Source organism: Sardina pilchardus, chromosome 5 (assembly GCF_963854185.1).
Source record: "Sardina pilchardus chromosome 5, fSarPil1.1, whole genome shotgun sequence".
NCBI lineage: Eukaryota > Metazoa > Chordata > Actinopteri > Clupeiformes > Clupeidae > Sardina > Sardina pilchardus.
The window spans coordinates 31,065,083-31,076,387 of NC_084998.1; the positions used below are offsets into that span (position 1 = coordinate 31,065,083).

Below are 11,305 nucleotides of genomic sequence, written 5' to 3' on the forward strand. Positions count from 1 at the left end.
TAGCCTACACTGCAGGGACAAATGCTAAAAGAAAGAAAGAAAGAAAGAAAGAAAGAAAGAAATGTTTCTTTCAACTATACTAGCCTACTTAAATCATCTTAAAAAATGTTTAAAAACATCAACTTTTTTCTTCTGGGTCAGAGGATAACCCATCTTGCGGTGCAAATAAATGTGGAGGATGCTATATATCCCTTTTTATAAAATTGTATGTTACTATATTATATTGTTACTAACTACTATTAGCTTATCTTACAGTACATGTCTAGAATAATTTAAGATGCCCCTCATATGAATTAGCTGTTGACCTAGGTACTCTTATTGTGAAATGTTCAGTCCTTTCACCCGGAAGCTTATCATCCACAGCACCTTTACGATAGCATTTAAGTTTAACTACTCTCAGTCATACTGTGATTGTTGTTACTGCAGAACCAAAAATATGCCGTTGAACCTCCAGTGAATTATTGTGGTGTTAAACTTGTCATGAAGAACAAAAGCGAAATGGCATCGTCAGCCTGTCCTGAAACAGAAAAGAAAATGCTATCGGTAGGAGTCGAGTCACAGATTGTAAAATGAATGCTTGAAATGACATGTAATTGACAGACAACCAATTGTATTTTCATAGAGTTCTGTACGGGAAGAGAAAGCGGTCAGCACCGACCCGGATTGGGAAACCAAGATGGTGACTATTTACATTTTGGACTTTCGTAAACTGCTTCCAAGCTGCTGCTTCCAAGCTGCTTCCAAACTTCCAGCAGTAAACCAAACTTCATCTCTCTCCATGAGTGTAGCCATATTAGCCTGGGCCCTGGGCCCTATTATTTATACCAAACTTAGGGTACAGGTATAGGCTACTGGCCTGTAACACTGACCTAAACTATGGAGTTCACAGATACACGATGATTCAAGTCCAATTGTGGTTTAGTTTATGTTAACTAAATAAATGTAACTTAAACAGATACCGTGGCAAACATTGCACTTTCTTTTCTCTTTGGCCTCATAGAGGTCGCTGGAAGAGGAGACAAAAATCCTAACCCTGGAGTATCGGGACCTCAAGAAACAGCAGGAGTCTGAAGCTGTGGAACATGAGCTGAAAGTCAAGGAGCTAGAGCGAATGACCTATGACAAAAAATGTCAGCAACAGGTCAGTAGGTCTACTCCACTTTTTTTTAACTATTGCTCTCTCTCTGTATGTATTTCGGGTTTTGCTGAACTCAGTCTTTATACTACAGACTCTTTTGGACAAGTTGGATTCCCTACACCTGAAGCTGGAACATAGCAACAGAAAGGCAAACCAGAAGAAATTCCTTGCCAAACAGGAAGAGCTCCTCACAGAGTTCCGACAAATGGAGGACAAGGGAAGAAGGTAAAAAAACAAATGGAAATGTTTTCTGTTTTACTAAACAGTGAGTGGATAGAGCCAGAGGTTAAGAAATATTTTTTTAAACTGTTTTCTCATCAGTCTGAAAGTGGAACTGGAGGAGAAGAAAGAAGCGCTGGTTATACTAGAGGAAGAACAGTCACTACTGAAGTAAGTTTCCACAGGTTCTAAATGACTTCGTGTTCAGTTTTATCAAGTATTCTAAACTATCCTCTTTATGAGTTAAAATATCTTGTGTGTGCGTGTGTGCGTTCACATAGAGAAACTTGGGAACAGGAGACCGCTGATCTTCGAGAGGAGAGGGACAGACTGAAGAGAGAGGTAGAGGAGGGCAACACGAATGTCCGGAAAGAAGAGGTCAGGAGAATTCTGTCTTACCAAGCTATTTGTTTGGTTTTCACACATCTTTCTACACATCTGACCATATCAAGTCAACCACCATGATTTATTACTGATGTTCCCTGTATTGGTATGTGAACAGTTAGAAGCACTGGAGTTTCAGAGAGATGTTTACATAAGTGAACTGGAAGAATGGCTGACTGAGGCTGAGAAGCATATTCAGTCTCTGAGGTATGTTATGTGCCCTGTTTTCGTATACAATATATGTGTGTCATGTAATTGGATTATAATTTGATGGACCACTTAATTTGCCTGATTTGCAAATTGTACAGGATGAACCCATCGCCAGAATATCTGCACCAGAGTCTGGACTGGGGGAGGAAGGTTGCCACCATTCGGAATGCGATGTCTAGTCTACAGGTGAGGATTAAGCTGCCAAGGGCCTGTGGCATGTGAGCTGTGGAAATGTGTTTCATGTAAGAATATGAATTCTTCAAAAGCAAAACGCTTGTTTTGTAATTGCATATAATATTATATATAGTTGCTCTTGTTTTCTGTTGGGTGTTGCCATTTTTGGGGTTTGGGTTGTTGGGAGAATTGCTCACTAAGCTTCGAATCCAGAGAGGTCAGTTAAAACAATCTGCTGTTCTACCGGTATGCAGTTATGCTAAGTCAGTGTTTCTTACTCCCTGTTTTCCCTTGCCTTTGTTCTAGGAAAAGTTTAACATGATGATCGAGCAGATTAAGGGGGATCAGATGCAACTGAAGGACCTTCCTCCAGTTGCCCTTCCCTCTTTACCAGAAGTCCCACTGGTAAGTTTCATAAGATTAATTTATACCCCACAGTGTTGGACTGTGGATATACACAGGGCAGCCTGGCATTAAGATTGTTTGTTTGTTTGTTTGTTTGTTTGTTTGTTTGTGTTTGTCCACCATGCTCATCCATGATTGGTCATGCCTGCTACAGCTGCTCTACTTCAGCCAGCCCACCCACCAGCCCTATGGTTTTATGGGCAGACGGCTGCCACCGCAGATGCCACCGTACCGCCCACCCCCTGTGCATATGGGCCATGTTGGCCCCCCATCACAGTCCATGGGCAGGACAGCGTTGGGCCTGGGTGCCCCAGCTGGTGCAGCCTCGCACCCCCTCCTCCCTGGCACAGCACCCCCACACAGAGCCCTGGCTCCGGGGCATCCCAGCGCAGCGCCACAGAGACAGACCACTGCACTGCCACCTGGCTCCACAGCCTCCGCTGCTGCTGCGGCCCATCCTCCACAGCCCTCTCAGCTGGACAAAGTGCTACAAATGTTGGGCACTCGCCTACCGACAAGGACGAAGTATGTCTGACTCTATTTGTTAAACCTCCTCTCTGGGAAGCCAAACGCACCAACACTTAGCGTTGACACACCATAGCTATTCTTGTCCAAGATCATTGTTGGGGGCATCTGCAGTGGGAGCATCTGCCCTTGAAAGCGTAGGGTTGGCCTGGGAGCATAATTGTTGAATAACAGGTGTTTGTCCTTTTTTGTAGTATTACTGCAGTTCTCCATAATATAATATATAAGGATATCGACATTTATGTCTTGTAAGCGCATATTTATTTGGAAACAAACTCATTTTGATGTAAAGTATCTTCTCAATATGGTAATGCTAACACCAGCTATGCTCTCTTGCACTCATTGTCACGTTCTGTCTCTCTCTGTATCTCCCCCATCGCTGGTGACCCCCAGGGCAGAGCTCACCATTGCCCTGCAGCAGATCAAATCTGCACGCGGCACCTTGTCCGGCATGGCCATGGAGGATCTCTGCCATCAGGTGGCAGACAGGCTGGAACACAGCCAGAAACCTGTGAGCATTTACTCAAGCGAGTCAACACATACACACACACACACACACACACACTTCCAGTCTGCTCCTAGAGGGTTTCCAGTTCAAACCTTCAAAACTGATGTCGATACTTTGAAAGGACAATGAATTGGACTTTTGTGTAACTGTGCATTCAGACCAAGACCGTCAAAAGCGTGAAGAGCGCTGGAAATCATTAATTTTCTATGGAGAGTCGGCGTTGCCGGCGTCAAAAGCATTCTGGGCGTGAGCGTGGCTTCAGAAAAAAAAACTTGAGCCTCAGTTAACTTTATGGTAATGAGCTATGACCCGGTTCGGCGTCAACCAATCAGAATGTCAAACTCGCAGGATTGCTGCTTGTGGTTTGTCGTCATGGCTTTGGCGCTTTCGGCGCCGAACTGGGTTGAGCGTCGAGCTATGAGCTTCACCAGCGACTTTGACGCTTTTGACGGTTTCGGTCTGAATGCACAGTAAAGGGCCGTTCACACCAAGAACGATAACGATAACGATAACTATAAACAAATATCGCTCTCGTTATTATGAATGACAACGTTCACACCTAAACTATAACGATAACGACATGAAGAACGATATCGTTGTTGATCACTTTCAGAGCGATTTTGAGAACGATAAAAAGCTAACAGCCAATCAGAACCCATAATATTCTAGCCATCACATTCATTAACATGAGGAGAGACTTTTCTTATCGTTGGACCAGTGTGGACGCTTTTATCGTTATGGTTATAGTAGTCAGGGGGCCAAAACTGATATTAAAACTTTGTCGGACACTTTTTGGTACAAGCATACAACCTATCCAGTATTGATACTTAACCCCTCCACATGAGTTCTAGACAGGTTGTCAGCTTAGAAAATGTTATTTTGTCCATTTTAACACTATATTCTTAAAAATGGAAAAAGCGGATTTTTCCCCCAAAGTGCTTCCTTTTTCTTCCATGTTACCTACTGTAATCTTGGGCAAATGTGCAATATAATCCAACTTGTGTGCAAGCATGATCATTAAAAAATAATGATCAATAAATACCACAAGAGTATCACACCACAAGGGCCACTGTTGTGTCAGGGGGCCAATTCTGAAAAGGGCTTCCGTTAAGACTTTTGCAGACATGTTTTGGTTCAAGCTGTCAGTGCCACCCTATTTTTTGTTGTTGTTGTTAGAAGACACAAATAGGTAAGATATCAGGGTGGTTGTGAAGACGAAGTTAAAAGCTTGTAGGGAGAGACATGCAATGCTGCACAAGTTATAATATCTAAATGTTACAGTGAAAATGTAGAACTGTAGATGGTGGTGTATAGTGCTATTTAACTTCATTAATATACCAGGTTGTGACACAAATTATATTTAATGGACATATTACTATAGTTATTCATTCAATCCAAACATAACTGCTCTCTCACTTCTTTCGGGTTAGGGGATAGTAACTAGTTAGCAATAACAACTTTGTTATAGTCGTATGGCAAAGGTATGTTTTTCCCCTGTAAAACCCGGGAAGTTAACTGAACTCAAATTATTTGAGTACTGTAAAGCCTGGGAAGCTAACTTATCTGAACCGGATGCCTTGACATTTGAGTTTGGCAGCTCATTTAATTTGAGTGTAAATAAGTCATTCAACTGGAGTTATTAGTATATTGTACAGTATGTATTGCATTTTGTGTTGGGATAACTTAAAGGAGTCAAGTAAACTACACTAATTTTATTCACCTAATAACAACTTGAGTGAATTATCATGACAAGTAAGAATTATGTAGGCCTACACACGAAAAAATGCAATGTACTCAATGTGTGAGCTATAATTTTCTATGGATTATGGGTAAATGCTTCTTTAATTTTCTAATAAGTATTTGTTCTCTTAGCTGTTAATTGTGGCTTCTTACTGTTTACCAGGTGATGGGCAAAAATATTGTGTTGATGATTTTCAGAATATGGTCAGATATACCATTAAGGAGAAGCCCATTCTCAAAATATAAAGAACATTATGAAGTTCACTTTTTCTTGGCCTAATGCAAAGTTGATTGCGTTTCCCAATTTGACTTTGACCTAATAGTCACTTGAAAGTGTCACAAAGTTGAGTATCCCAATGGTGTGATTGAGCCTCCTATTGTCTGTCTGTATTGTCTCTTGGGGAGATACAGACACATTATGCATGTTTACATTGAGTAACTATATTACCCCTCTTATGGGCAGGATATGAGCTTCAGGAGTAAAGATTTCAGGATTTTTTTATAGGTTTAAATTTCTATTAAATGAATAGGATTACTGCAGAATGATGGTAATTGTGAAACATAATATTTATCACCATGGCAGTACTGGCCATCATGATATACTGTATCTTCAGATTATCATTACGTCTGTCAGAAGCATTACACATGATCTAAGATTTTAAAATCAGGCCACAGGCCAAGTCTGTTGTGGATAGTCATCTGCTTGATGGTGTGTGGTGTCAATGTAAATAACACAATAACATAACAGCTATAGTATAGCCGTAACTATAGTTTAACTATTGCATTTAAGATTCAATTTCAGTCAAGATTAATATGTGATAATGTGTTAAGAATACTATGGACAGTGACATTCTGGGAAATGTAATGTGTGGTCAGCCATTTCTTATTGTGAATATACTTCTTGCCATGATTACTTAATTGAAATGAGTGGCATATACAGTCATGGCTGAAAGTGTTGGCACCCCATGCAATGAGTAATGTATCATGAATAAATAAATGTTCTTCCTTAAAAGACTGGGGTCATACGTATTGGCACCCCTATGTTAACCCTCAACTTCCATAGAGGCAGGCAGATTTTTATTTTTAAAGGCCACTTATTTCATGGATCCAGGATACTATGCATCCTGATAAAGTTCCATTGGTCTTTAGAACTAAAATTGCCCCACATCATCACACACCCTTCACCATACCTAGAGATTGGCATGGTGTTTTGTTCAGTTTTGTTCAGTTAGCCTATTAGCCTGTTTGATGCTCATTGAGCTCAATGCAAATCAAACCAGCTAATAGGCCAACTGAACAAAACACCATGCCAATCTCTAGTTATGGTGAAGGGTGTGTGATGATGTGGGGCTATTTTAGTTCCAAAGGTCAAGGGAACTTTATCAGGATGCATAGTATCCTGGATCCATGAAATAAGTGGCCTTTAAAAATCTGCCTGCCCCTATGTTAACCCTTTGTGTTAAATTCCCATAGGGTTACATAGGGGTGCCAATACATTTATTTGTTTATGATACATTATTCATTCACATAGAAAGTTGGTGTCCTTAAAGGTTGGATATTTTCTACTTTTATTACTTAAGGCATTAAGATGAATTTCCAAAAGATGATTTTATATTCCTCTTTTTAGTCAACTTTAACATGGGTGCCAACACTTTCAGCCATGACTGTATTTCACTCAAGTTGAAATTAGGTGAATAAAATGAGTATACAGTAGTTTACTTGACTCCTTAAAGTTATCCCAACACAAACTACACACATAGAAATAACTCAGCTGAATGACTTATTTACACTTAAGTTAACATCCCGGGTTTTACAGTGCAGCCAAGCAGTGGTGCTCAGGTAGGCAGCCAACAGAAGGTACCCAGGGACCATGTCCATGTGCTCAGTCTGAGTCCTGGTCAGGGACATCGACACTGCCTGGTACTGCACTGACTTCCACTTTCCTCACATCCACATATCGTCAGCTCCAAGCACCTGACCTGTTCTCACCAAGCTCCAAGCACCTGACCTCTGTGGTTAAAAGCTGGGGGGAAAGCATGCCATCCTTCATGTCCCTTCTTCTGTTGGCTGCCTATACCCGAGCACCACTGCTTGGATGGGGAAAAATACCTTTGCCATACGACTATTACAAAGTTATTACTACTAACTAGTTACTAACCTCTAATCCTAAAGAACTGAGAGAGCAGTTATGTTTGGGTAGAATTGATGAATATAGTGATATGTCCATTAAACATAATTTGTCACAACCTGGTACATTAATGAAGTCAAATAGCACCATAGACCACCATCTACAGTTCTACATTTTCGCCATAACATTAAAGTATTACAACATGTGCAGCAGTGCACTGTCTCTCCCTACAAGCTTTAAACTTGGCTTGACTCATTCCCATAGATAGGGGTACTGATTGATAGAGGTTTTGGAATGCTATGTTATGTTTCCAATCTGATATTCACTTTGAAAACTGGTTCTCTTTAGGCGGAGATTGTTTTTTTCATGTTCTAGGTCTGTTGTCTCTTATACTGTACAATAAATGTTAATTCTGACACTTCAGCAGACATCCCACGAGTGTTAGCTTTCATTCCATACCATTGTTATCTATATGGTCCTTGTGGTTGTGGAGATATTCAACATTTATTGTTGGCATGTCATGTTGAGCAGGAAACCAAAAAATTGGCCTGAAATTGCTTGCACAAGTCAAAAAAAAATTTTTTTTGCTTGACAACCACCATAATATCTTACCTATGGGTGTCTTCTAACTAAAAAAATAGGTTGACCGCTTGTACCAAAACATGTCCGCAAAAGTCTTAACGGAAGCCCTTTTCAGAATTGGCCCCCTGACTTTAGTTAAAGTTATCGTTATCGTTATCGTTATCGTTATTGTTCTTGGTGTGAACAGCCCTTAATGCTCTATAAAATGTTGCCTTTTTTTATTATTATTTTTAAAGTTACCATTAGCTCAATGTTGTTTTCGGTGTCTCTGGAATTGCCTTAGGAAGGCATATGTTTGTTTATGCAGTTGAAAGGGTCTGTCAGACATACCCACACATCCAAATCACATCAGTATGCGACATTTGATCTGTTTTCCCCACTCTTCTGTCTGCCTCTGTCAGGCCATGAGACCCATTGGGCAGCCACCTGTGGGCACTCCTGCTCAGAAGCCCGCTAACCTTATGCAGGGCATCCAGGCACCACCTCAACGTCAACAGGTAACCACGGGTGGAGCGATGGGATAATTACTCGTTATGAATCGCTCGTCAAAAATGTCATATACGTGACTAAATGCAACATTATAAGTGAACTTAATATGTGTCTAAGGCAAAGAGCTACTTGCTCAGCCCCAGTAAAATGTCTCTCCACCTACTACCCAGGGGGCAAAACCCCCTTTTTAAGGGAAATCAGACATGGGCTGCTGTAAAAGGCTGTCATACAAAAATAAAATCTAGGGTGTCCCAGGATCACAACCTGGGTGGACAGCCTGGTCAATAAGCTGCTGTTTGCAGCTTATTACCCTCTTTATGCCCCATTATCAGTCCATGGACGAATACAGTGCCCTCCAAATGTATTGGAACAGATGCTAAAGTTAACAATATAAAATCGTCTTTTGGAAATTGATGTTAATGCCTTGAATGAAAAATATGAGGAAATATTCAACCTTAAAGGGCATCAATTTTGTTTGTGAATGAATAATGTATCGCAAATAAATAAATGTTTTAAAATACAGGGGTCATAAGTATTGGAACGCCAATGTTAAATTCCCATAGGGCAGGCAGATGTTTATTTTTAAAGGCCAGTTATTTCATGGATCCAGGACACTATGCACCCTGATAAAGTCCCCTTGGCCTTTGGAATTAAAATAACCCCACATCATCACATACCCTTCATCATACCAAGAGATTGGCATGGTTTTATTAGCTGTTAACTACTGTAATTAGCTGATTTGAATTGCATTGAGCTCAATGAGAACTTGAAATACAAAAAAAGTGTTTCCTTAATGTAAATAATCATCTGAGGAGTTTTTGTGGAAATATCTTTTTGTTAACATTTTGACCCTATTCAGCCCATAATATATTCGTCCATAGACTTATAATGGGGCATAAAAAGGGTGATGACAAACAAACAGCAGCTTATTGACCGGGTTGTCCACCCAGGTTGTGATCCTGGGACATCCTAGATTTAATTTTTGCATGACAACCTTTTACAGCAGCGTCGTTTGGTTGGGGTGCGCACATCCACAGAAATAATCCAGGTGCCGGACAAAAGTATAGATAATGGAATGGATTGGTCCGCACACTGGGTAGGCTCCAAAAATACACTTTATTTACTATAAAAAGGCAACGTTTCGATCCGCAGTGGGATCTTCTTCAGGCCTAAAGAAGATCCCACTGCGGATCGAAACGTTGCCTTTTTATAGTAAATAAAGTGTATTTTTGGAGCCTACCCAGTGTGCGGACCAATCCATTCCATCCACAACCTTTTACAGCAGCCCATGTCTGTTATATCCCCTTTGCCCCCTGGTTATACAGAATATTTACAATATGGCCATCTTTTCCAGTAGGTCTGCGCGCAACACCTTGACCCCACCAGGCATTTACATATTTGTGTTGTGCTTGTTTCCCCCCACCTTTCAGCCTGTAGTTCAGCTGTGCTTAGTGTGCCAGGGCCATGTAGATGAACACAGCCGGTATAAAATGAGATGTCCCCACATCATTCATACACAGGTGAGATGTGAAATCCCTCTCTTCCTATGCCATGCAGAAGGCTGTACTGTATGTGTGCAGTAGGTAACATGTATGTGTTTCTCTCTGTGGCATTTCAGTGTGTCCGAGTGTGGCTCCAGTCCGGTACGAAAAAGGAATGTCCCATCTGTCCAGACTAAAGGGCTTTACACACACACCACACACACCAAACACACCACACACACACACCCACACACACACCACACACCACACACACCACACACACCACACACACCACACACCACACACCACACACCACACACACACACACACACACACACACACACACACACACACACACACACACAATTATGATAATGCCTCACGACATACTGTTGGACTTTATTTTTTCTACCTTTGAAATGTGCTGCTATATCAGATGATGCAAAACATTGTATTTAACTTTTTGTATAAAAAATTCCTGGTGAATGTTTTTTTTGTTCCTGTTGAATGGTTGCATCCACCAGTGACCAAAAGGTTGGTCTGATTTGTTGTGTTGTTTTGCTCCTCAATGGCACCACACATACATCATTGACAGGGACACAAAGGGCAGAACTAAAATATCCCAGGAAGCCATTTCTCAGCCAGGCCTGCATCCATCAAACATGGCTGAGCCCCTCTTTTTATCTGCAATCTGGAACATTCCCTACACACACATTCGTCATACGTTGCGTGCAGAGCGGCAGTTTTGCATTGAGTAGCTGATTGGTTAGAGGAGTGATACAACCAAAAATTTGTCATGATTTGACATTTTTGGCAAGTGTTTTTTGTGCTGTTTTATTGATTTTTGTTATTTGAAAATGTGAGAAAGAACAGTAGAAAAAAGATGCACATTTACATAGTATAAGCCCTGATAACATCACAGATGAACGCAACATGATTTTACCCATTCATTTGCTTTGATTATGAAACACTGTAGGCAGAAGGAGTTATATTGTTATCAAAGATATTGAGAGAATAGGATATGAGGCAAATTCATATTTTGTCGCTCAAGCATAGCAGTTTAGCATTTTCACACAAACTGCAGCTCCTCAAAACACCAGATGTTGTGCATTTAATACTGTATGTGAAAATAGATATATGTTGATGGCAAACCATTTTAATGCTAATTAGGTCTGAGTTTTAATTGCAGTGGACCGGTATCTGTGGTTACAGAGGCAACTGTAGAGGTCGTTGTTGATGGCAAGACAGCATTTTTTCAAGGGTTTTTTTACCTTTTGGTAGATAACCGGGGCAGTGTATACCAGGGTGTCCGCGGGGTCTGA

The 11,305-nt window shown here is 40.9% G+C and overlaps 1 protein-coding gene across 1 annotated transcript; it reads left to right on the forward strand.

The window, feature by feature from the left end:
• The first annotated feature begins 362 nt into the window (after positions 1-362).
• Positions 363-10,473, forward strand: rnf214 (ring finger protein 214). Its single transcript, XM_062535742.1, has 14 exons — positions 363-543; positions 623-679; positions 1,001-1,141; positions 1,230-1,363; positions 1,460-1,528; positions 1,639-1,735; positions 1,860-1,948; positions 2,050-2,137; positions 2,432-2,530; positions 2,685-3,055; positions 3,449-3,566; positions 8,415-8,510; positions 9,933-10,022; positions 10,121-10,473. The coding sequence occupies exons 1-14, from the start codon at positions 481-483 to the stop codon at positions 10,178-10,180; spliced, it is 1,572 nt and encodes a 523-aa protein (XP_062391726.1). The 5' UTR covers positions 363-480; the 3' UTR covers positions 10,181-10,473.
• The last annotated feature ends 832 nt before the right edge of the window (positions 10,474-11,305 follow it).